Raw genomic sequence first — 27,073 nt, forward strand, 5'->3', positions numbered from 1 at the left:
GGCAGGGGATCATTCTGATTATAAATCCACAAGTGGATATGTGTTTATGTATGGAAATGTACAAATTTCTTGGGCCAGTCATAAACAAAGTATTGTGAGTCTGTCTTCTACAGAAGCTGAATATGTGGCTGTATCAGAAGCATGCAGAGAACTGATGTGGATTGAAAAACTTTTGCTGGATTTTGGAATAGCTGAACAGAGACCAATCCAGATAATGGAAGATAATCAGAGCTGCATCAGACTGTCACAGAATGACAAGGTTCAGTCACGCACCAAGCACATCGCAACAAAATATCACAACGTGCGAGAGCTGGCAAAAGAAGGGGTCATCAGTCTACACTATTGTCACACCAGTGAGATGACAGCTGACATCATGACCAAACCGTTACCCAGAGAACATTTTGTGAATCTGCGAATAAAGCTTGGACTTTGTATGAATTAATAATTGCATGACAGTTATGCATGAGAAGGGGTTTGTTGGAATAATGTATTGTATTTTACATGCATTGTCTGTCACCAATTTTTTCTCTGTGATTACTCTGTGACCTCTGATGTGAATTGCATAGAGAGGTCACACCCATGCAACTTCCTGTGGGGGTTAGGCACAGCACATGGAGCTCTAATGATCTCTCCTAGCCTGAGGATCTATGGTGTGAGCATCCATTACCATCTAAGCACATGGAAAGAGCTGATAAACCAAATGTATTATATTATGTATATATAAGCCTGTCTGAATATAATCTAACTACAAACTGTGAGTAAACAGATGTTTTGTTACTTCAACTTTAAAGTGATTCAGCAGTGAATTATTCTGGGGTGTATGTGAGAGAGATGAAGAAAAGAAATTAACATTTCTAAAGCTGAAGCTGTGTGTATAACAATCTGCTAATTATTTACTACAAATAATCCAACAGAGGCAAGCCCAAAGGGCAGCACACAATACTGAAAGTGCCATGTGCCCAGGTGGAATCTGAGATACTGTCTGTGAGCTGGCAGTATCGGGATGTGAGTGTATGCGTCCTTTAAATCCAGGGAACATAGCCAATCGGTCTTCTGAATCATTGGCAGAAGGGTGCCCAAGGAAAGCATCCTGAACTTTTCTTTGACCAGATATTTGTTCAGGCCTCTCAGGTCTAGGATGGGGCGCATCCCCCCTGTTTTCTTTTCCACAAGGAAGTACCTGGAATAGAATCCCTGCCCTTCCTGCCCGGGTGGTACGGGCTCGACCGCATTGGCGCTGAGAAGGGCGGAGAGTTCCTCTGCAAGTACCTGCTTGTGATGGGAGCTGAAGGATTGAGCTCCCGGAGGACAATTTGGTGGAGGGGAGGCCAAATTCAGGGCGTATCCGCACCGCACTATTTGGAGAACCCACTGGTCGGAGGTTATAAGAGGCCACCTTTGGTGAAAAAATTTTAACCTCCCCCCGACTGGCAGATCGTCCGGTACGGACACTTTGATGGCGGCTATGTTCCCGTGGATCCAGTCAAAAGCCCGTCCCCGGCTTTTGCTGTGGAGGCGCAGGGGGCTGCTTAGGCACACGCTGTTGACGGGAACGAGCGCGCTGGGACTGTCCCTGTGCCTGATGAGGCCTTCGGGCTGGCTGGGTGTACCTACGCTTGTTGTAGGCGTAGGGCGCAGCCTGCCTGGCCCGGGAAAAACATCCACCTGCTGAGGTGGATGCTGAAGGCGCCCGGTGGGAGAGCTTGTCGAGGGCGGTTTACCGCTGATGTAGTTGGTCCACCAACTGCTCGACCTTCTCACCAAAAATATTATCCCCCCGGCAAGGGACGTCGGCCAGTCTCTGCTGGGTGTGGTTGTCCAGGTCAGAGGCACGCAGCCATGAGAGCCTGCGCATCACTATACCTTGGGCCGCAGCACGACATGCCACGTCACAGGTGTCATATATACCCCTGGACAGGAACTTTCTGCACGCCTTCAGCTGCCTGACCACCTCCTGAAAAGGCCTGGACTGCTCCGGGGAGAGCTTGTCGACCAGGTCCGCCAGTTGCTTCACATTATTCCGCATGTGGATGCTCGTGTAGAGCTGGTAAGACTGGATGCGGGTCACGAGCATGGAAGATTGGTAGGCCTTCCTCCCAAACGAGTCCAGAGTGCGAGACTCCCGCCCCGGGGGCGCCGAAGCGGTATCCCTCGAACTCCGCGCCCTCTTGAGAGCAGCGTCCACGACCACCGAGTCATGAGGCAATTGGGGCCGCATTAACTCTGGGTCCGAGTGGATCCTGTATTGGGACTCCGCTTTCTTGGGGATGGTGGGATTAGATAATGGTCTCAACCAGTTCCGAAGCAGTGTCTCTTTGAGGACATTGTGCAACGGCACCGTGGAGGACTCTCTAGGTGGTGATGGATAGTCGAGGACCTCGAGCATCTCAGCCCTCGGCTCATCCACAGAGACCACGGGAAAGGGAATGCAAATGGACATATCCCTGACGAAGGAGGCAAAGGAGAGGCTCTCAGGTGGTGAGAGCTTTCTCTCTGGTGAAGGAGTGGGGTCGGAGGGAAGGCCCACAGTCTCCTCTGAGGAGAAATATCTGGGGTCCTCCTCGGCCTCGAGGAATCGGGTTCGGTCCCGAGGGCCCTGGGTAGAGGGAGTGACCGGGGCCGATTGCCCACGCGGCCTCTCACCCCTGCCGTCTTCGGAGGACCGGCGGGCCGACAGGACCTGTGCTCCTGGGGTCGGTGCCGATTTCGTGGACATCGATACCGGTACCGAAGATCCGGCCATCGATACTGATGCCGCCGAAGTCAACGTCGAGGGGCCGGCGCAAGTTCCAAAAAGACGGTCCCGAAGAACTTGCCTCGCTACCTGTGTCTGTTTCCGGAGACCGAGACACAAGGTGCACGTCTTGGTATCGTGCTCCGGCCCGAGGCACTGGAGGCACCAAGCGTGGGTGTCGGTCTGCGAGATATGCCGGCCGCACCGACCACACTTTTTAAATCCACTCGGGACCTTCGAGGACATCGACGGAAAAATCGCATCGGCGAAGTCAAAGTCATCGATGGTGGCGGTAAAAATCACACCTCGAAAATAAATCGACCGCGCGACCACAAGGCCGCCACGAGACGCCCCCGCTAAAAGACGAGGGAAAAACAAAGTTCAGCGTTTTTTTTTTTACACAAAATAAAAGAGAAAACGGAGAACAACGAAAGAGAAAAAAGTTCGCGGCGAAAGCGTAATCCGGTTTCCGGGGCTGACAGAGAGAGAGACGAACGCGGCTCTCTCCAGCGCGGAAAAGAAAAGACTGAGCGGGAACGGTCGCGCACGGGCGGGAAGATGGCATGCGCGGTGGGCGTGCCCTGCGTGCGGGACCGCCCGCAAAGTTTTGTTCCGGTTGGTGGGGGCTGCCGTGGACGTCAACCCAGTCGTGAGAACAAGCAGCCTGCTTGTCCTCGGAGAACAATTAATACATTCTGAATAAAATACTTTTTTCTACCTTTGTTATCTGATCATTTAGTTTTTCTATTTGCTTTGGTCCCGGTGTCTTCTGTTTTATGCAGTGTCTTCTTTCCATTTGATATTTTTTCACTCACCATGTCCACCATACTCCTGTGTCCTTATGCGTCCTGTATACCATCTGTAGCCCTGTCTCTATCCTTCCTCAAGTTTCAGTATCTGCCCTCAAAGTGTTCCGATCCAGCCCTTAAATTCAGCAGTTTCCCCTCCATCCATATCCAACATTTCTCCTCACTCCCCTCCCCTCCATCCATGTGCATCTACTTCCTCTGTCTTCCCTCCCCTCCATTCATGTCCAGCATTTCTCCTCTCTCCCTTCCCCTCCATCCATATGCATCTCCTTCCTTTGTCTTTCCTTCCCTCCGTCCTTGTCCAACATTTCTCCTCTCTTCCCTGCCCTTCACTCCATCCATGTCCAGCATGTCTCCTCTCTTCCCTCCCCTCCATCCATGTGCATCTCCTTCCTGACTTCCCTCCCCTCCATCCATCCATGCCAGCAACTCTCCATTCTCCCCTGCCCTCCCCTCCATGTCCAGCAATTTCTCTTCTCTCCCCCTGCCCTCCTCTCCATCCATGCACATCTCCTTCCTGTCTTCCCTCCCTCCATCCATGTCCAGCAACTCTCCTCTCTCCCCTGCCCTCCCCTCCCCTCCATCCATCCATGTCCAGCAAGTTTCCTCTCTCCCCTGCCCCCTCCATCCATGTCCAGCAATTATCCTCTCTCCCTTGCCCTCCCCTCCCCTCCTCTCCATGTCCAGCAATTTCTCTTCTCTCCCCCTGCCCTCCCCTCCCCATCCAGTGATTCTCCTCTGCCCTCCCCCCTATGTCCAACAATTCTCCTTTGACCCCCCCCACCCTCCCCTCCCATTCATGTCCAGTGACTTCCCCAGCTCCCCCTTTTTAGTCCCTGAGTTCTAGTTCCCTCCTCTCCATCCATGTCCAGCAACTCTCCATTCTCCCCTGCCCCCCTTTTCAGTCCCCAAATTCTAGTTCCCTCCTCTCCATCCATGTCCAGCAACTCTCCATTCTCCCCTGCCCTCTCCTCCATCCATATCCAGCAAATGTTCTCTCTCCCCTGACCCCTCCATCCATCCATGTCCAGCAATTCTCCTCACTCCTCTGCCCTCCCCTCCATGTCCAGCGATTCTCCTCTGCCCCTTCCCTCCATGTACAGCGATTCTTCTCTGCCCCCGCCCTCCCCTCCATGTCCAGTGATTTCGCCTCTCTCCCTGACAGCCTTCCTCTCCGTTCCTTCCTGCCCCCCGCGCATTTAAACCTTTTATTTTCAGCAGTAACGACAGTGAAGAAAACAGAAAAGCAAGTGGGCTCGCCTCCAGCCTTTCCCTTCCCTCACAGTGTCCGACCCTCGCGGAAACAGGAAATACGTCATCATAGAAAGGCGGGACACTGTCTGTGAGGGAAGGGATAATGGAAAGGCTGGAGGCAAGCCCACTTGCTGTTATGTTTTCTTCACTGTCGTTGCTGCTGAAAATAAAAGGTGTAAACGCGCGGGGGGGGGGGGCAGGAAGGAACAGAGATGAGGGCTGTTGGGGACCTGAGGTGGGAAGGAGAGACCGAGAGCGTGTTGTGCCAGTCCTGAGTTTGGGAGGGGCAATGCCCCCTTGCCCCCCAAACTACGCCCATGCCTACAGCCCTTTCCTCCCATAACAAGCCCTGCACACCTCTACCTTCCCTGCAGCCCCTCAACAAGTCCAGCACTACTACTACTACTTGACATTTCTAAAGCGCTATTAGGGTTACGCAGCGCTTTACAATTTAACATAGAAGGACAGTCCTTGCTCAAAGGAGCTTACAATCTAAAGAACAAATGTACAGTCAGTCAAATAGGGGCAGTCTAGATTTCCTGAAAGGTATAAAGGTTAGGTGCCGAAAGCAACATTGAAGAGGTGGGCTTTGAGCAAGGATTTGAAGATGGGTAGGGAGGGGGCTTGGCGTAAGGGCTCAGGAAGTTTATTCCAAGCATAGGGTGAGGCGAGGCAGAATGAGCGGAGCCTGGAGTTGGCGGTGGTGGAGAAGGGTACTGAGAGGAGGGATTTGTCCTGTGAGCGGAGGTTACGGGCGGGAACATAAGGGGAAATGAGGGTAGAGAGGTAATGAGGGGCTGCAGACTGAGTGCATTTGTAGGTAAGAAGGAGAAGCTTGAACTGTATGCGGTATCTGATTGGAAGCCAGTGAAGTGACCTGAGAAGAGGGGTGATATGAGTATATCGGTTCAGACGGAATATAAGACGTGCAGCAGGGTTCTGAACAGATTGAAGGGGGGATAGATGGCTAAGTGGGAGGCCAGTAAGGAATAGGTTGCAGTAGTCAAGGCGAGAGGTAATGAGAGCGTGGACGAGAGTACAGGTGGTGTGCTCAGAGAGGAAAGGGTGAATTTTGCTGATGTTAAAGAGAAAGAAGCGACAGGTCTTGGCTATCTGCTGGATATGCGCAGAGAAGGAGAGGGAGGAGTTGAAGATGACTCTGAGGTTGCTTCCCTGCAGCCCCCTCCTCCCATAAGTCCAGCAAACACCTCTGCCTTCCCTGCAGCCACAGCCCCCCTCCTCCCACAACATGTCCAGCACACCTCTCCCTTCCCCTAGTCCAGCCACCCACCCACCCACAATCCCTCACTGGCTTCCTCCCACATGTCCAGGATTGCTGCAGCTTTGGCTTCCTTCTCCTTCCCCCGCTGCAGTGCTTGCAGCTTACATTTTTGGGATACCCAGCAGCGATTCACAGAGGCACTCCGGTTCCTTCCCTTTGCCGTGTCTGGCCCTATCTGATGTAAGTTCCTGTTTAGGGAGGGCCAGACACGGCAGAGAGAACCTGGAGTGCCTCTATGTATCGCTGCTGGGCGTCCCGAAAGTGTAAGCTGCAAGCAGTGCACTTCAGCGGCAGCGGGGAAAGGAGAAGGAATCCAAAGCTGCAGCAATCCCAAACATGAATTGATGCCAGCCATCCCGCAGTGGGGGAAGAATTTCAGCGCAGATTCTAGGTGGGCCTTGGGCAAAAGTGGCTACGCCCCTGAATTCCTTAACTGCTATGTTTCAGGGTATCAAAGTTTCTATGCTGCAGAAAACTGGAACTGCTTCTCTCACAGAAATGCACTGGGTCACTATTGGGGGAAACTTTCTTTTCTGAAACCCTTAGTTTGATATGATCTATTTTCAAACTTGACGTATCATTTAAATTCTTTTTGTTCATGCAAAACTTGGTATCATTACATCAAATTTTTGGAGAGTTATTTTGTCCCCAGACAGACATTCTCAGTCCCTCAAGTGCAATTTCTTTCCAACATCTGTTGGATTAGAAAGAATTTATTTACTTCAAGCACCATTAACAAAGTAATAAATATGTTAAAATTCCAATGGTCAGACTTTGTTGATGTCTCTTTGTGGATTAAATCATCTTTTCACTGTAAAATTTCTCCTAAAACACGTAAAATTTGGTGCTCTACTAATATTGGGTCACCTTCACAGCTATTAATAAAAGATAATCTAGTTCCTTTTCAGGTTCTATGTCAACAATATGGTCTTCCTCCAAATCAACTGGATTTTTGGAATTTAATATCAAAAGCTATTGATACCCTTCATCATCACAAAGGGCATGCACATCATCAAGCTTTGTAAATTTTTGCCACGCCTTGCTTTTGGCTCCAAGGTTTACAAAAAAACTTTAAATCCCTTAAATCTCAGCACTATTCTAACCTCTCCACTGATAAGAAAACAAATTAAACATCTCTTTGTCAACTAAAGAATGGGAATTATTCTGGACAAAAACAATAAAACCAACTTTATCTGCAGCGTTGCTCCAATCTTCATACTTGATATAAGTACATAAATGTTGCTGTACTGGGACAGACCAAAGATCCATCAAGTCCAATATCCTGTTTCTAACAGTGGCCAATCCAGGTCACAAGTACCTGGCAAGATCCCAAAACAGTACAATACATTTTATACTGCTTATCCCAGAAATAAGCAGTGGATTTTCCCAAGTCCATTTTAATAATGGCTTATGGATTTTTCCTTTAGGAAGCTATCCAAGCCTTTTTTAAACCCTGCTAAGCTAACTGCTTTTGCCACATTCTCTGGCAACGAATTCCTGAGTTTAATTACACGTTGAGTGAAGAACCATTTTCTCTGATTTGTTTTAAATTTACTACTTTGTAGCTTCATTGCATGCCCCCTAGTCCTAGTATTTTTAGAAAAAGAGTACACAAGCGATTCATGTCTACCCATTCCACTCCACTCATTATTTTCTATACCTCTATCGCCCGTCTTTTCTTCAAGCTGAAGAGCCCAAGCCATTTCAGCCTTTCCTCATAGGGAAGTCGTCTAATTCCCTTTATCATTTTCACCACCCTTCTCTGTACCTTTTCTAATTCCACAAAAAAAATTTTGAGATGGGGTAACCAGAATTGCACACAGTATTCAAGGTATGGGCGCACCATGGAGCAATACAAAGGCATTATAACATCCTCGTTTTTATTTTCCATTCCTAATAATACCTAACAGTCTTTGCTGCCGCAGCACACTGAGCAGAGGGTTTCAAAGTATCATCAGTGATGACTCCTAGATCCTTTTCCTGGTCGGTGACTCCTAACATGGAACCTTGCATCACGTAGCTATAGTTTGGGTTCCTCTTTCCCACATGCTCACATTAAACATCATCTGCCATTTGGATGCCCAGTCTCTCAGTCTTTAAGGTCGTCTTGCAATTTTTCACAATCCTCTTGCGATTTAGCAACTTTGAATAACTTTGTGTTGTCGGCAAATGTAATTATCTCACTAGTTACTCCCATAGCTAGATCATTTATAAATATGTTAAAAAGCAGCGGTCCCAACACAGACTCCTGTGGAACCCCACTATCTACCCTTCTCCACTGAGAATACTGACCACTTAACCCTACTCTCTATTTTCTATCTTTTAACCTGTTTTTAATCCACAATCAGTGGACTTGCCGGCTGTTAAAATTTGCGACTTGCGAGCCGGCTGTTAAAATTTGCAAGCCGGCTCTGGCTCTGCTCCCTCCCTCTGGATCCAGTCCCTCACCAACTCCTTGTCCTTCTAATTCTTCGCGGCAGGCAGTCTTGCCTGCCCGCAGCCAGCTGACTCTCCCCCGTTGCCGATTCGCACTTTAAAAATGGCCACCGAGACTTCCAGAGCCAGAGGCGGCCTCGCGAGACTTCTGCTGAAGTCTTGGCGGCCATTTTGAAGTGCGAACCGGCAGCGGGGGAGAGTCAGCGCTGGCAGCAGGCAGGCATGACTGCCTGCCCCGAAGAATTAGAAGGACAAGGAGTCGGTGAGGGACCGGATCTGGAGGGAGGGAGGAGAATTCGCTGAAGGGAGTTGGGAGTCGCTGGGCATGGGTGGATGGAGGGGAGAGAAGGGTCGCTGGGTATGGGTGCATGCAGGGCAGGGGAGAGGAGGGTCACTGGGTATGGGTGCATGCAGGGCAGGGGAGGGGAGAGGAGAGGAGGGTCACTGCTGGACATGGGTGGATGGAGGGCAGGGGAAAGGAGGATCACTGGGTATGGGTGCATGCAGGGCAGGGGAGAGGAGGGTCACTGCTGGACATGGGTGGATGGAGGGCAGGGGGAGAGAAGGGTCGCTGGACATGGGTGGATGGAGGGCAGGGGAGAGAGAAGAAATGCCGGACATGGATGGAGGGGAGGGAAGAGTGAGGATGGAGATGAGATGAGGGGAAAGGAAGAGAGGAGAAAAACTGCACATGGATGAAGAAAATAGGCAGAAGCTGAGGACCAGAAATGAAAAAGAAAGGAGGAAAGGAAAGAAATAAATGGAAAGGAAGCCCTGGAAACGGATTTAAGTGGACAGATAGCAGCAGAATCGGATACTGGGCCAGCATGATCAGAAAAACAGTCACCAGACAACAAAGGTAGAAAAAAATAATTTTATTTTTATTATAGTGTTTGGAATATGTTCACTTTGAGAATCAGGTGCTGAACATTAAAAGTTTATATTTATTTACTTATTTATGGCATTTTATCGCACATTAAACATGAATTAGATTGGAACCTGGGATCATTTAATTTTTTTTCCTGGAGGAATGCATTGCCACCCCCTCCCCGGGCTCTCTCCCCAGCTATAGCCAGCTCTGCAATTTGGGGAGAGAGCCTGTTGTTAAACATTTACCAGCACACCACTGTCCACAATAGAACATTATATCCTATCCCATGATTCTCCAATTTTCTCTGGAGTCTTTCATGGGGTACTTTGTCTTATGCATTTTGAAAATCCAGATACACAATATCGACCGGCTCACCTTTATCCATGTTCGTTCACCCCTTCAAAGAAATGTAGTAGATTGGTGAGGCAAGATGTCCCTTCACTAAATCCATGTTGGCTTTGTCTCATTAATCCTTTATTTTGAATATGCTCTGTAATTTTGTTCCTTATAATAGCCTGGCACCGACATCAGGCTCACCGGTCTGTAATTTCCTAGATCACCTCTGGAACCCCTTTAAAAAATCGGTGTTACATTGGCCACCCTCCAATCTTCCAGTACCATTCTTAATTTTAAAGATAAACATATTACTAGCAATAGTTCTGCAAGTTCATTTTTCAATTCTATCAATACTCTGGGATGTATACCATCCGGTCCTGGTGATTTGCTACTCTTCAGTTTGTCAAATTGCCCCATTATATCTTCCAGGTTTACAGAGATTTGATTCAGTTTCTCTGACTCATCAGCATTGAATACCATTTCTGGCACTGGTATCTCTCCCACATCTTCCTTGGTGAAGACCAAAGCAAAGAATTCATTTAATCTCTCCGCTATGGCCTTGTCTTCCCTTTTACCTCTCAGTCTTCTAGCAGTCCAACCGATTCTTTTGCTGGCTTCTTGCTTTTAATATACCTAAAAAAGTTTTTACTATGTGTTTTTGCCTCCAACGCAATCTTCTTTTCAAAGTCTCTCTTTGCCTTCCTTATCAGCACTTTGCATTTTGATTTGCCATTCTTTATGTAGTTTCCTATTATTTTCAGTTGGATCCTTCTTCCATGTTCTGAAGGATTTTCTTTTAGCTCTAATAGCTTCCTTCACCTCACTTTTTAACCATGCCAGCTGTCATTTGGTCTTCCTTCCTCCTTTTTTAATAGAAGGAATATATTTGGCCTGGGCTTCCAGGATGGTATTTTTGAACAGTATCCATGCCTGATGTAAATTTTTTACCTTTGCAACTGTTCCTCTAAGTTTTTTTTTTTTACCGTTCTTCTCATTTTATCATAGCCTCCTTTTTGAAAGTTAAATGCAAACGTATTGGATTTCCTGTGTGTACTTACTCCAGAGCTTATATCAAATCTGATCATGTTATGATCACTGTTATCAAAAGGCTCCAGCATCATTACCCTCCTGCACCAGATCATTTGCTCCACTAAGGACTAGGTCTAGAATTGTTCCTCCTCTTGTTGGCTCCTGAACCAGCTGCTCCATAAAGCACTCCTTGATTCCATCAAGGAATTTCACCTCTCTAGCATGCACATTTATCCAGTCAATATCAGGGTAATTGAAATCACCCATTATTATTGTGTTCCCCAGTTTGTTAGCCTCCCTAATTTCTGATAACATTTCTACATCTGTCTCTTCATCCTGGCCAGGCTGACAGTAGTACATTCCTATCACTATCCTTTTCCCCTTTACACATGGAATTTCAATCTATAGGGAATCCAAGATGTGTTTCGTGTCCTGAGAATTTTTAGTCTATTCTATTCAAGGCCCTCCTTAACATACAATGCTACCCCCTCCACCAATTCAATCAACCCTATCACTGCGATATAATTTGTATCCTGGTATGACAGTGTCCCACTGGTTATCCTCCTTCCACCAGGTCTCAGAAATGTCTATCTATTTTTTCATTTAGAACAATATATTCTAACTCTCCCTTTTTATTTCTTAGGGTTCTGGCATTCGCATATAGACATTTCAGAGTATGTTTGTTGTTTCTATTTACATCTTGCTCAGCAGTTGACAGTGATAATGTGCAATCTTGAAAATCTATCTGCTTTTTATTTAAAGTCTCCTGGTCTACTATGCTTTTTATTGCAACCTCACTATCAGGATGCCCTATATTCCCTGATTTGGTGATATCTTTGAAAGATACCTTATTCTAAACCTAGCACCTTTGAGCGACTGTCTGCCTTCCCCCAGATTCTAGTTTAAAAGCTGCTCTATCTCCTTTTTAAATGCCGATGCTGCAGCCTGGTCCCACCCTGGTTAAGGTGGAGACCATCTTTTCAGAATAGGCACCCCCTTCCCCAGAATGTTGCCCAGTTCCTAACAAATCTAAAACCCTCCTCCCTGCACCATCATCTCATCCACGCATTGAGACTCTGGAGCTCTGCTGTCTCTTGGGCCCTGTGCGTGGAATGGAGAACATTTCTGAAAATGGTACCCTGGAGGATCTGGATTTCAGCTTTCTACCTAGGAGCCTAAATTTGGCTTCCAGAACCTCCCTCCCACATTTACTTATATCATTAGTACCTATATGTAGCAAGACAGCCGGCTCCTCCCCAGCACTATCTAAAATCCTATCTAGGTGACGCATGAGGTCCACCATCTTCGCACCAGGCAGGCAAGTCACCAGGCGATCCTCATGTCCACCAGCTACCCAGCTATCTACATGCCTAATAATCGAATCACCAACTACAATAGCTGCCGTAACCCTTCCCTCCTCGGCAGAAGCTCCTGGAGACACATCCTTGGTATGAGAGGATATTGCATCCCCTGGTGGGCTGGTCCTGACTACAGGATTATTTCCAACTTCACCAGGGTTATGCTCTCCATTTAGGAGGTCTCCTTCCTCCAAGGCAGCACAGAGGCTGCCAGACTGGAGGTGGGACTTCTCTACAATGTTCCTGTAGGCCTCCTCTATGTACCTCTCTGTCTCCCTCATCCAAGTCTGCTACTCTAGACTCAAGAAAGTGGACTCATTCTCTGAGAGCTAGGAGCTCTTTGCATCAAGCACACACATATGACCTCTTACCAACTGGGAGATAATCATACATGTGACACTCGGTACAAAAGACTGGATAGCACCCCTCTCGCTGCTGGACTGCTGTCTGCATCTTAATATTATAGAGTTGTTTAATTAAAACTTCTTTAGGTACTAGGGATATTAGATGAATATAAAAAGCCTTATGATTATATGGTATAATGTGTAATTTATTGTTTTCTTCCCAGAAACTAATTAAATGTAATTAAAACTAATGAAAACACTCCACTTGTTATCCTAATTAGAATAATGACTATAAATGAAGAGTTGTGCTAGGGGTAGGTGGGAATGAAGATTGAACTAAGTCCTGCTGTGCCTGTTAGAGGCTATCTGTTAATGCTGTGATACAAAGTTCAAGTTTTAAAACTAGGGGGAAAAGGGATAGAGACTAGTTGATAAAGTTTGCTTTTTCTTTTCTTTTTTTTTTAAATTCTGCCTATCAATAACCTACAATTCCTCCATTAAGCCCCAATCTTTAAGTTCCCAAAGCACAGAGCAAAATAATGTTCTCTTACCAGATAAATGTCCTCTTCTCTCAGAATTTCTCAGAAAACTTTGTTATGCATAAAGCATATTGGACTCCAGCAAAACTGGCTAAACTGCCACAAAAACCATCAAATCAATGCTGATTATGCCATAAAGAAACTGGCACACTCTTATATGCTTTTCTACAGCACTAATCTAAAATCATACAAGTCCCAAATCTGGGATTTTTCCCCACTAGAGGTATGGAAGGATACACATAAAGAAGACTTGTCCCCAAATTGAAGAGGAACACATCCAATGACCTTCCCTGTCATGTGCCTGAAGCCTGGAATAGACCTGAGGGGCCTTGTGGTTGATCTGAGTGGCAAAAAGATTCACCGAGGGGGTGCCCCACACTCTGAAGATCTTGCAGGCTATGCCCATATTGAGAGACCACTTGTGTGGTTGCATTACCCTGCTCAGTCTGTCGGTCAGGGTATTGTTTTTGCCCGCCAGATAAGTGGCTCGAAGGAACATGCCATGCTGGTGAGCCCAATGCCACATTCAGAAGTCCTCCTGACACAAAGTGCATGATCCAATGCCCCCCTGCTTGTTGGTGTAATACATTGCAACCTGATTGTCTGTTTGAATGAATACAATTTGATAAGACAGCCAATCTCTGAAAGCATTCCAAATCGCCCGGAGCTCCAGGAGATTGTTCTGAAGATTTGTTTCCTGGGTAGATCAAACACCTTGAGTGTGAAGCCAGACCCCCATCCTAGGAAAAATGCATCCGTCATCTGCACTTTATATGGCTGAGGAATTTGGAATGGAAGTCCCAGAGTCAAATTAGATTGAATTGTCCACCACTGAAGAGAGCATACAAGCTCTGGGGACACTTGGATGACATCTTCTAGGCTCCCCATGGTTTGATGCCACTGAGAAGCTAGGGTCCATTGAGCTGATCTCATGAGAAGATGTGTCATGGGTGTAACATACACTGTGGAAGCCATGTGGCCCATCAATCTCAACATCTGCCGAGCTGTGACCTGCTGAGAGGCTTGAATCTTAGAAGCGAGTGCAACAAGAGTGTCCACTCTCATCCGCGGAAGGTAGGCTTGAACCTTCTGTGTATTGAGCAGGGCTCCTATGAATTCCAATCGCTGGATAGGGCGAAGATGGGACTTGGAATAGTTTAAAATGAACCCTAGTAGCTCAAGCACTTGAATAGCCATTCACATGAACTTCTGAGCTCCATCTTAAGAGGTGCTCTTCACTAGCCAATCTTCAAGATATGGGAACACATGGACTCCCAGTCTGCATAGTGATGCTGCAACTACAGCTAGAAATTTGGTGAAGGTCCTGGGAGCTCACGCGAGGCTAAAAGGCAACACGCGGTACTGAAAGTGATGTGTTTACAGTCAAAATCGAAGATACTTCTGGTGGGCTGAAAGTATCAGGATGTGAGTATATGCATCCTTTAAGTCCAGAGAGCATAGCCAATCATTTTTCTGAATCACTGGAAGAAGGGTGCCCAGGGAAACCATCCTGAACTGTTCTCGGACTAGGAATTTGTTCAGGACCCTTAGGTCTAGGATGGGATGCACCCCCCCCCCCCCCTGTTTTCTTCAGCATAAGGAAGTACCTGGAATAGAATCCCCACCCTTCCACCCCTGGTGGAATGGACTCGACCGCATGGGCCTTCAGAAGGGCTGAGAGTTCGTCGACAAGTACCTGCCTGTGCTGAGAGCTGAATGAATTAGCTCTCAGTGGGCAATTTGTAGGTTCTGATACCAAGTGCATATCCGAGACGAACTATTTGAAGAGCCCACCAGTCAGAGGTTATAAGGGGCCACCTTTCAGGAAAAACTTCAACCTACTCCTGAGCAGCAAGTCATCTGGGACAGACACTTTTACTATGGCTCTGCTGAAGCCAGTCAAAAGCTCACCCCTTGCTTTGACTGGGGAACAGCAGGGGCCTTAGGCGCATGCTGTTGATGTGAACGAGCACACTGGGGCTGTGCATGAGCAGACTGATGAGCCACAGTAGTGTACCTATGCCTAGAATAATAGTAGGGACTGCACCATGGCTTGCCAAAAAACCTCTTAGATGAGGAGGTTGATGCAGAACGTGCCCAGCAAGAGATGGTATAAGTTTCTTGATTTGGTCAGCAACCTCTTCAACCTTCTCAATAAAAAAGTTATCCCCGGCAAGAGGCATCCACCAACCTCTGCTGAACAGAATGTTCGAAGTCAGAAACATGCAGCCATGAGAGTCTGTGCATTGTTATACTCTGAGTAGAGATCCTGGATGCCACACCAAAAGTTTCATAAGTGCCCCTGGCCAAGAACTTTCGACACACCTTCCACTTCTTGATCAACTTGCGAAGTGACTCGGCCTGCTCCAGAGGGAGTGTCTCAGCTAAGTCCGACAACTTGCACACCGAGTTTCGCAAGTGAATGCTCATGAAGAGCTGGTATGATTGTATCCGGGAGGTGAGCATTGAAGCCTGGTACATCTTCCTCCCAAAAGAATCCAATGCTCTACTTCTCTACCAGGAGGCACCGAGGCATAGTCCCTGGGACTCCTGGCTCTTTTGATAGCGGATTCCACCACCATGGAATTGTGAGGCAACTGAGGCTTATCAAGACCAGGTGCACTATAGATGAGATACTGGGTATTGATCTTCTTGGGCACGACCAGGACCAACAGAGGGGACTCCCAGTTCCTAATGAGGACTTTCTGGAGTACCTCGTGGAGAGGGACAGTCACATCCTTCCTAGGAGATGTGTAGTCCAGGACCTCGAGCACTTTGGCCCTGGGCTCATCCTCCACTTCCAAAGGAAAGGGAACAACATCAGCCATTTTCTTAACAAAAGATGGGAATGAAAGGCTCTACGGAGGAAACTTTCTCATGGAGGGGAGAGTTCAGAGGGAATTCCATAGGACTCATCAGAGGAAAAGTACCTTGGATCCTCCTCTGAATCCCATGATTGCTCCTATTCAGTGTCAGACAATACCTCCTGATGGGCATGTCGAGACCAAACCTCCCTCAACGTGGAGGAGCCAGGTCCTCAAGAACAGCATCAAGACGTCGGACCCTGTCTCGACTTAAGCGAAACTTCCTCCATCGACATCGAGGGAGTGCCAGCTTGAGTGGCAGTCGACATCAGAGATGCATGCGGTATTGGTGTCTGAGACCGCACCGCAAGCTGAGGGCCAAGTGGGGCTGCAGGGTAGGCACAAACACCCCCAATGTCCACCGTTGCGCATTAGGCTATCCAGCAGCTCAAGGAGCAAGGCCCAGATGTGCTTGAGGGCCATGCATTAGGCCATCCAGCAGCTCAAGGAGCAAGGCCCGGATGCGCTCGAGGGCCGACGCCAGAAAATGCTGGATTGCCGGCTCAGGTGCAGTTTGCATAACCGCTGGGGTCAATGCAGGAGCTGGGTCTTGGCTGCTGGGAGAGCGACACATCAGCACCTCCTGTATGAAGGGGGAGCAGTTCCCCCGGCACCGATGCTTCTCGGGTGCCAAATCCTTTGACACCCGGCACCATGCATCGAAAGCGACCGATGACGCTTCTTGGCCTTCACCCGAAGCGTGTCACTGAGACTCCTCAGTGCCGAAGAGGACAACATCGAATCTCACACATCGCCTCGGGGTCTGGTCTGATGATGGACGGTCCTGGGGACCCTGCACAGCAGGAGGCCTCGAGGCAGGTGGAGACCCATTCAATGCTTCACTGCTCCCAGGGTCTAGTAGCAGCCATGCTTACTGACGCTCCCAATGCCAGTGCAACACTCGATGTTGATGCCGATGCCGACGTTGAGGAACCAAATGGCTCCAAATATCTCTAGTTGAGCCTCTCTGGGTCCTCTTCTTCATGCAAAGACAGAGAACACAGTTAGTGGGACTATGGTCGGGCCCAAGATACTTTAGACATCAAGAATGGGTGTCCTTGCCAGGGATCGTTCAATTGCACCTGGTGCAGCGCTTAAAACCACTTGGAACCTTGGTGAACATGGAAGGAAAAACTTCCTCGGCTAAATTAAATAAACGATGATGCCTAAAAAAGGGGCAAGGCACAACAAAAAAATGAAGGGAAAAACCCTGGCACAAGTTAAGGCCTAAAAATGGCCAAATGACAATGAAAAATAAAGGAGACTTAAAACCGGGCAAAAGAAACTAAAAATGTAAGGGAAAGACAAAAAAGGGGATTCCACAACAGGGAACACAATAAAGGAGAAAAAAAAAAAAACTTGCCGAAAGGCAAAAAAAAAAGTTATTTTGGACTGAGCAAAGTAAGGAGACAGTAAAAAACACACCCTCTCCTCACCACGTTAGAAAAAGAACTGAGGATACCGTATTCTTGCAGCAGGTAGGAAGGCACGCACTCATGCGTGGTGGAGCATGTCTCGTGCTCCACAAAGTTCTTCTTATACTTGTTATAATTTCTGGACCGGGCAATGCAGGTAGGCGTCACGCACTTGTGAGAATTAATAAGCCTGCTTATCCTCAGAGAAATTATTATCCTCACCACCAGCATTTTGAGAATTTGAAATTCTGAGGTGGGGGTTGGGGGTCTATTCTACTTTATTGTAATAATTTCCTTTAACTGCACCTGAAAATGTTTTTTCTTGCCAACATGTAAAGGTGTTTTATTTTCAAAAAATATGATAAAATTAATAAAATAAGAAAATAGGTTTCACTTTCTTGGTATAACAGCATTGAAGCAACTATACTGTTACATAAGCAAATTGGATTCTTTGTAGGTTCTGACACTTTTTAGGTGATTATCATAACAATTATGATAGGGTATACAAAATTTTTAGATAACATATATCCCTTTTTCAAATGGGATTCAATCACTCCAAAGGAATTTGTATACTCCTACTATTTTGTACAGTCAGTGCAGTTTCACTCATCCCTGATGCTATTAACCCTCACTACTTGCACTACAGTCTCACTGACACCCTAAGCAATCTGGGTTCCAAGCCCATTTCAATATAGAAACAGTCTTGGCAGCTTTGTTGAGTGAACTTTATTTTCATTTGGATAAACACAATATTGTGCTAGCTAGCTGTATCTTTAGACTTATTGGCCGCTTTGTGTTTGGTCGACCATTCACTCTTACTCTCTCAGCTCTCTTCCCTTGGGATATCAGGCACTATTAACTTGGTTTTCCTCCTTTTTTACTGGTTGCTCCTGCAAAGTCCAAACTTCTACTATGTCGAGACCCTTGATCTGTGTTCCCCAAGGGTCTATTCTCGCACTTCTTGTTTTCAATCTATTTCTAAGCCCCCTTGCTGCACTCATCCAGTCCTCTGGTATTTCCTGCCACATTTATGTGGACAACATACTGTCGATCTTCCCTATAAATCCTTACTCGCCCAATATTGGTCCTCTACAGGACTGCTTAATGTTGATATCACGGCAGCTTCTATCTCATAGACTGGTTCTAAATAAAAAAAAATGGTGGCCTGCTAGTTTTAGGGGAGCTTCCCGCCCCAAACCTTACCTTGTTTCTTTTTGGGACTGTTATTCACCCAGTAGAGTCTTTCTGCTATTGGGAGTTATACTAGACTCCCAATACTCTTTTCAGCCACAAATTTCTGTGGTATGTAAATTTGGCTTCTATATACTAAGACAATTACGCTCAGTGTGGCGGTACTTTGAACACAACATCCTGCATTCTCTTATTCTTTCCCTGATAGTTTCTAGGCTAGATTACTGTAACATTATTTACCTTCGTTGCCCACACTCATGGCTAAAAAAGCTCCAAACTCTGCAGAACACAGCTATTAGACTTCTATGCCATGCCTACTATTTTGACCATGTTTCTCCTGTTCTCCAGCAACATCACTGGCTCCCTGTCGAGCAGCAAATCTCTATATATAAAACGCACCTCCAACGTTCTAATGAAGCCACACTTTCCAAACGTTCTAAAGTAAGGCGGAAGAGACCACTTTTCGTCCATGAGTGACTGCCCCGCCCATGTGTCAAACGTGATGACGTCAAGGGCGGAGCAATGACACACAACCAATCACATCGCACAAACGACCTACCGACCCAGGCAGGGGGAGGAGTATTTCCCTACTCTTCCCCCTGCCTAAGATTAAGCTGACAATGCCCGCCCCACGGACCTTAAAAGTAGCCCCTCCACACAAACCACATAACTCCCCAGCCCACGCTGCCCAATACGGAGTCACCCTTCGCATTTGTCAGCCTTCGCATTTCGCATGTCGTTCTCCGTGAAAGGACTCACGTTCGACCACAAAAAATGGAGCCTGCGCACACTCACAAAAGGACCAACACCATGTGCTGCGCCGCCGCTATCAGAGCCCAAGAAAGGCTCAAACAGGGGCATGCACAGCTTCATGCCCACAAACGAAAAAAATCCCGATTTACAGCAACGGAGCACGCTCATCTGCCGGCCCAAAACACAGAATTCAGTATAGACGCTGCAAAAGACAAACAGCTCTCCCAAACCTGCCAAAAAAACCCGACACTATCTCCAGGACCATCCACGAACAGCTCCAACCACAAACATGACTGGGTGAGACAAAGAACAGGGAGGAAGAAGGGGGAAGGATCCAGAGGTGGAAAGGGGGGGTCCAGAAGGGGGAGGGGTCCTGCAACCACACAAGAGGGAGGGGGGAAGTATCTCTGGCACACACACAGTGTCAGAACAAGGAGGAGGAGGGGGGAAGGGTCCAGAGGGGGAAAGGGGGGCAGAAGGGGGGAGGGGTCCTGCAACCACACAGAGGGGGGAAGGGGTCCTGCAACCACACAGAGGGAGGGGGGAGGTATCTCTGGCACACACACAGTGTCTCTCTCAATCTCATACACTGACCACCACACACTCTGTCTCACACTGTGTCACATTCACACACACTCTCATTCTCACACACACTACCTCACAGACACGCTCGCACCCACACTCTCTCTCTCACACACACACATTCACTCTCACACACACTCTCTCAAACATACACTCACCCAGGAAACCCTTCCTAGCGCCCATTTCATTTCTGTCAGAAACGAGCCTTTTTTACTAGTAATTTATCAGACACTGTTACTTAGTTTTAAGGCACTACGAATCAGTCTCCCTGTTTATCTATCTTCTCTCACAATTCCATACTCTCTTTCCCAGACTCCTCGCTCTCTGAACGACCATCACCTGGTCTTACCAGGTCCTAAACAGGCAATCTTAGAGATGACTAGGCATCAAGCCTTTTTTTTCACTGCTCCATTCCACTGAAACTCACTTCCATTAGCCCTCCATGTTGAATCATCTATTAAAAATTTTTAAATTGCCTTGAAAACCTGACTGTTTACACTTGCTTTTAACCCTGGTTGAAGGTGAGTGCGGTCCAAAATTGTTCTTCTATGGCTTTTAGCCTTGTTTAATGCTGCTACCTTGTATGAATGATGTCTCAACTTTCCTATCATTTTATTGTAGTTCCTTTCTGCACCTACTGTTTATAATTTTAAAGTGTTCACTGCCTTGGTCTGCTTGTTAATGAAGGTGGTATAACAAGTGTCTGTAAATAAATAAATACAATTATTCACAAAACACAAATATCAGTAGATGCCAGACTACCTTGAACTGGCTGTAGAAGTTAGAATTTAACAAATGTGCACATTCCCTCAATCTACATATATGTAGAGAATGAAATATATAACTGTATGGACTGTGTACTTTAACCCTTTCAGGGTTCCTTTAACCAAGCTGCAGGAAAAAGGGCTTTGCGCTAGCGGTGGGGGCCATTTTTCCCGTGCACTAGGGCCCTTTTTACCGAAGTGGGTAAAAAGCTCCCAGACACACATGGCCATGCGGTAAGAGAACTCTTACCACGTGGCCATGTGACTGGGAGCCCTTACTGCCACCCACTGAGATGACGATAATGGCTCCTGCGCTAACCTGGCGGTAACCAGGCATCATGCAGCAATGCCCGATTACTGCCAGGTTACCGCCACAGAAGCCATTTCCAGGGGTTTTCTTTTTCCACCAAAATGGCGCACGCTTAGGGCGGGACTACCGCCAGCGGCCGTGCTGGGCCGGTAGTAGTCCTGGAAGAGCGAATTGTAAGCCTGTGTTGGGCTTACCGCCGCTCTGTATAAGGGCTCATTAGGAAATCTCTGCTTAGCAAAGGAATTCCAAGAATACAAAATTCTCACAGAAGGATACATGAGCTGGAGAAGGTTGCTTGGGATTCCAGAGTCTGCAGTCACAGATGGCCGAGAACAAATTTCCTCATAATCATAGAAGAAGTCATCAGGAATTTTCTTTATGGATTCCTCAGTTGTTTTAGAATCAAGTACTTCTGCCTCTATATTGAAATACAGAAATAGTAATAGGCCAAATGGTTTTCAATCAGATATAGATCAATCCCAGCACTGGTACAGCATTCTTTCTCACCTGTAAGAGATGTTTTCTACAGACAGCTGAATTGATCAGGAACACAAGTGGGTGATGTCATCCAACAGTGCTGGGATAGAATAGCTCTCTCAGAATTTAGAGCTAGTACAAATTTCTGAGCATGTGTGACCCTTCCCATGAGCACCACTCTTCCTAGCTCTTCAGTTAGTTTCATAGATACCACCCCCCCCCCCGTCGCTCACTGGAAGAGAGGGAGGGAGGGGGTTTGGCTGGCGGCCACTGGACCACCAGGGACCATTTTCTTTGGGTTTGGGGGGGCTGGAGACCCACCGGATCTCCAGCCCTCCCTGAACCTGGGGGGATGGGATCGTCGGGGGGGCCGGAGGTCCGCCAGACCTCCAGCCCCGTTGGCAGGTTTGCTTTGGGGGGGATGGGGGCCTGCCAGCATGCAACTGCATGCTGGACAGGGCTCACCATTCCTCCCCAATGATCTGCAAACCCTAACGCCAGCTCGGAGCTGGCGTAGGGTTTGCCGCGGCCAGCAACCCAAATTTTGTAGTGCTGACTGCTGATCATTGGAGATGAATGCGCTAAGCCCTGTTTAGCATGCATTAGCATGCTACTTGCTCAAAGAGCCCTCGAGCGTGGTTTTAAGCGCTCGAGGGCTCTCATCATGGGGCGGTAGCAAACGCTGTTGCTAGTATGGCGCTAGCAGCCTCTAGCGTCAGCGTTTGCTTTTGATCATCTGCCTATGAGAGACAGACACCTTTCTCTGATGGGTATTATTTCACTAGACAACATGTAGTCCTTCTGAGTATTACTGAGGGGCTAAAGCCCTTAGTACACATAAAAGAACTGAACTACGAACATGTGCTGTACTGAGTAAGAACCAGTACTGGGTGGCATCTTAGATTCAACTAAGATAGTTCCAGAGAAGAGCTGTGTGCATTCCAGCTTCACCATTGATAGCCTTCCACAACAAACACAGACTGAAGACACTGTGGAGTAGACAGCCTATCTACACAGCGTTGGACTCCAAGCTGAAGTTTTCCTGCTGGCTTCTGAACAAGAGGAAAAGGAGAGACCTGCTATGCAGAGGGAGCCAAAGGATTTTTCCAGTCAGCCTAAAGGGCAAGCTCAGTTATCCTTCCTATAGTCAGGGCGACATAGAAAGCATTTCTAAGTTCCGAGTGAGTCAGAACCTTTTGGCATGTGGTCTAAGGGTAGCACCGGTAGTTATATCTCAGGAATAATTATTAGTTGCACTGTTACTTGTTACTTTTGCCATACTATGCTTTTCTATGCTTTTGCCATACTAATATATCTATCTTTCTATTTTACATAAAAGCAATAAAACTTAGCAAGACTTCTCAGTAATTTATACATTTCCAAAGTGTGGTATTCTTCTCTCATATTGCCAGCAAAACCTTCGTAAGAACCCTTTTCTTTGTTTTAGGACCACTTTAAGGAAAAACCATACTCCAAACAGAAGAGACAGGTCACAAATTCTACCAGAGTAATTGTTAGCTAATTAGCTAATCACCTTATTAGCCCTACAACATCACCTCTTTTACAACTCTCTCAAAAATGCACCATAACCCAGGCTCCTCTTTCAAAGACCCCTACAATATAACCTACAGCTTTTCTTTTATGACTTTCGCCTTTGAAAATAAACCCATAGTAGCTCTCAGCAATTTGTTCAAAGCCCGCCCTAATAAAAAATCCCCACTAGCACCCAGCTTCTCTTTTCCCCTGCATCCCACATTCCCATTCTTTCCCTGTCTTCCTCTGTACCCTATCAGTTGGCAAGAGGAGGAAAACAGTGGCAGCACCTCGTCACGTTACTTCTCTGCCACCTTGTACCAACTGAAGCATTTTAATCATATGGGACATCAATTAGCCATGCAGTTCAAACAATTGGACTTGGACCCAGGTAGTACAGGAAGAGGAAGTGGCTAGAGGTGCTACCACTGCTCATAGGAGCCAACTTTTCATAATTATTGGGGGTGCTAAGCCCAATGGAAATAACCCCTCCCTGGACACATACAAGGAATTTTCTCAATATTGGGGGTGCTCAAGCACCCACAGCACCCACAGAGTCGGCTCCAATGCCACTGCTTTCCTCTCTCCTACTGCCTGATGCACATTGGAAAAAGGACAAGACGGAAGTTCAAAAACACTCTCACTGCCACTTCTGAAAACCTCTACCTCCCCAACCCAAATCCTTGGTCTCCCATGGTGATTCGACAGCCACTGGCCAATTCCCCATGAAGGGCCAGATTTTGCAGCCATTCCTGTTGGCTGAGGAATCATAGGGGTATTAGGAGCCCTGTCTATCAGTCCCTGATCACATGGAGGTCAGTTTACTAATCCTAATGATTTTCCTTGGGTTAATGGCCTCCTTTGCATGAAAGTATGCTAACCATACAACATGGCCACTGTGAGACCAAGCTGGACCTGGGGCAAATGAGGGAGGCCCCCCTCCCCATCTGGCAGTAGCTTACTGCTCGCTTGGTCTGTCTCCTGCTTCTGTGTGTGCCAGGTTATCACGTTAACTCTGCTCTGCTGACCTCAGGTCCTTCTGCCAGCCACTGGTCCCTTCTTCCTTCTACATCCCCTCCCACCTATGCAAAAATAGGAAGTACTTCACATAGGAGGGGGGATGTGGCCAGCAAAGCAGAGTTAATGCGACAATGCAATAACCTGGCACACAGGAGCAGGAAAGCAATCCAGCCTTCTGCCTGTGCCTGCCACCAGAAGCTTGAAGAAAGAGGCTTTTCTATTGCTGGTGTTGGGCCCTCCTTGGAGACTGGACCCAGGGGAATCTTGCCACCCCCACCACCACCCCCCCCCCCTCCCTTGGCAGCCTTGCCATACAAATGATCTGGGTAGCAAAATCTACTATAATAATTTCCACCTCCAACGTTCTGAAGCTGACTCCGTGGCTTCACTGAAGTGAAGGGTTCGTAAGGTTTGTTAGGTTTGTCAGTCTGTCACCATCTCTCTCTGTCTCACCCTCACGTCAAAACGTGATGACGTCGAGGGCAGAACAGTGAGAGGCAAGGCAACCAACCAACAAAAATAGTTGAAAGCGCGCCTGCGCACAGCCTACCCTCTCTGTGTCTCGCGGTAGTCGTTCATTGGTTTTTGGCAGCCGAGCGAGCAAAGAACTCGGCAAACAAGAAAGGCAGTGTGGCGGTGAAAGCCGCACGGAAATATCTGACAGCATACGCGGAGACAAGACCAGGAGGCGAACTTTATCCTGCTGAGTGCCCGTGGCTGCGTCAGCCCCGCCGTTGCCTCCAATGTGTGTGAGTGAGACAGTATGAGGGAGCTCCTACTGGCTGTGGGTCAGTCCAGGACTTAGCTGGGGGACGGGAGAAGCACTGTGGTAGGGTGGGAGGGAGAGGACCCTGGAACTGGGTGGGTGGGAGGACCATGAAACTCAGAGGGAGGGACCCTGAAACTCGGAGGGAGGGAGGGACCCTAAAACTTGGAGGGAGGGAGGGACCCTGAAACTCAGAGGGAGAGAGGGAGGGAGGGGGGAAGGGTGGACCCTGAAACTCGAAGGGAGGGAGGGAGGGGGTTAGGGGGCCCAGAAACTCGGAGGGAGGGGGTGGGGACCCCTGGCACACACTCTCATTCTCACACACACACACTCTCTCTCTCTCACAGAAACACTCACACCCAGTCTCACTCTCTATCACACACTCACACATTCACTCTCTCTCTCTCACACAGTCACTCTCACACATACTCTCCCAAACATACACACTCCAATGAAAACCTTGCTAGCGCCCGTTTCATTCGTGTCAGAAACGGGCCTTTTTTACTAGTATTTACTAAAAGGATGGCTGAAAAATATACCTACATCTCAAGAAGCCAGTTTATAGTGTGATAAAACCAATATAAGGAAAAGAAACATGAATCAAGCTTGTTTCTTTTGGAGGCAATGTTTCCTTATGGGCTAGTTTTGCACATAGGAGGGGTGGGGAAGATAGGCTCTATCCAAACAATGGGGGAGACGTATAATAAATATCATTGTTTAATTAAATTATACGTCTCCCCCATTGTTTGGATAGAGCCTATCTTCCCCACCCCTCCTCTGTTCCCTCCTACTTGTCTAGTGGGGATCAAGTGCACCTCCACACTTTGTGTGGTTTTTCTCTGGTTAGTTTTGCACATACCATGACAGTAAAGAACCTCATTCCTAAGCCAGGGTAAGTAGAGTATGATCTCAGTGTCTAAAATTTGCTGCTAATGCTCATCGTAGTACTTTGTAGGCTTCAAAGATCTGTATTGAGAACAAGGCCTCCTGGATTACTTTAACTGTTAAAACGCCTTTCACTTACTTTCTTGTTCTGATGGTTCCTTCTCAGAAACAATACCACCACCTGGAGCAGCTGATATCTGTCTGTCTGGTGCTGTTTGTGATTTTCCAGCACTGGTCTCAGTAGTAAGTGCTTCATCTTTTTCAGTGCTTTCTCCTTCCATTTCCTACTTGTCGATCACTACAATATTAAAGGCAGTACAGTGAAGTCCCTTCAACCATTTGCTGCAGTTGCTTCTAAGCTTTCAGGATAATGAAAGCATCACCTACTGAAATGTATTTTTTGTGGCGCTTTCCTTTATTCCTATGATTTACCACCTATCTTCAAGTTATTAAAGACACTGAGCCAGCCATGATTTTACAAAGATGGGAATGGGTCATGAGGCTGAAATAGAAAGGGATCCCCTACAATGTCAGGTTGTGTGACTCTTCCTTTAGCTTAAGGCTTCCCAAACTTGTCCTGATGATCCCAGACAGGTTTTCAAGCTAACCACAATAAATAAACACACATTTGATTTAATTTGATATTCCACATCAAGCATATATAAAATATCAACATATCAAAAAATAAATATTGTGAATGTTTTAATTGTAAACTGTTTTGATTTGACCAGTGTTGATGTTGTGCGATATATACATTTTTAGTAAAGATTGATTCCTCTTATTTCCCATTTGTCAGACCTTAATCCTCATAAACCTGGCCAAAAAAACATGATTTAGTTTTTTTGTGAACTGGAGATAACCAGGGCCAGCTCAAGAGATAGTAGCACCCTGAGCCAACTTGCTTTGGCAGTGCCCTCCCCTCAGTCACATCACTTCTGGCTCTCCCTCCCATGCGTGTTCAGCATCTCCCCCGGGTCCAGTCTCTCTTTCCCCCTTCTCTGTCCTCCCCTCACAGGTCCAGCAACGTTCCCTTGCCTTTCTCACTCCTCCACTCATGCAGGGGCAGACTGACAGTGCCCAGGGGCCCAGAGGCTCTGCCCTGATGTCCGCTGCATACTACAGCCCTCCCCGATCCTACCTTTAAAAGGCATGCCACTGGTGATCTAGTGGCCTCTGCAGGGGGAACATGTTCTTTCCTGCTCATTGTGCTGCCGCTATTCCCCCTGCCTGGCACCGTCATATTTTAAAAATGGTGGCCAAGACTGTCGAGATCCATGAGACTACTGCGAGAAGTCTTGGCCACCATTTTGAAAGCACGGCGATGCCGGCAGGCGGGGGAATAGCGGCAGCGCAGCAGGCAGAAAAGAACATACTTTCCCCACACACAGACCACTAGACCACCAGGGCCCTTCAGGTGGGACCGGAGAGGGGGGGCGTTGGCTGCAGTGATAGGGGGCAGCAGCGCGGCACTAGGGGGGTGTCAGGCAGTGGCCGGGCAGAGGGTCCAGACCACTCTCAGTG

At 47.4% G+C, this 27,073-nt stretch overlaps 1 protein-coding gene across 1 annotated transcript in view; it reads right to left on the reverse strand.

Moving 5' to 3' along the window:
- CFAP44 (cilia and flagella associated protein 44) overlaps nt 1-25,835 on the reverse strand; it is a 444,725-nt gene extending 418,890 nt beyond the window's left edge. Inside the window, exons 1-2 of the mRNA XM_030203902.1 lie at nt 25,692-25,835; nt 21,148-21,289 (exon numbers count right to left, since the gene is read on the reverse strand). Coding sequence (XP_030059762.1) covers nt 21,148-21,289; nt 25,692-25,833 — 284 coding nt within the window. The 5' untranslated portion in view covers nt 25,834-25,835. The remainder of the gene's footprint in view (nt 1-21,147; nt 21,290-25,691) is intronic.
- Between the last annotated feature and the right edge of the window lie 1,238 nt (nt 25,836-27,073).

The sequence above is a fragment of the Microcaecilia unicolor genome, chromosome 5 (assembly GCF_901765095.1).
Source record: "Microcaecilia unicolor chromosome 5, aMicUni1.1, whole genome shotgun sequence".
NCBI lineage: Eukaryota > Metazoa > Chordata > Amphibia > Gymnophiona > Siphonopidae > Microcaecilia > Microcaecilia unicolor.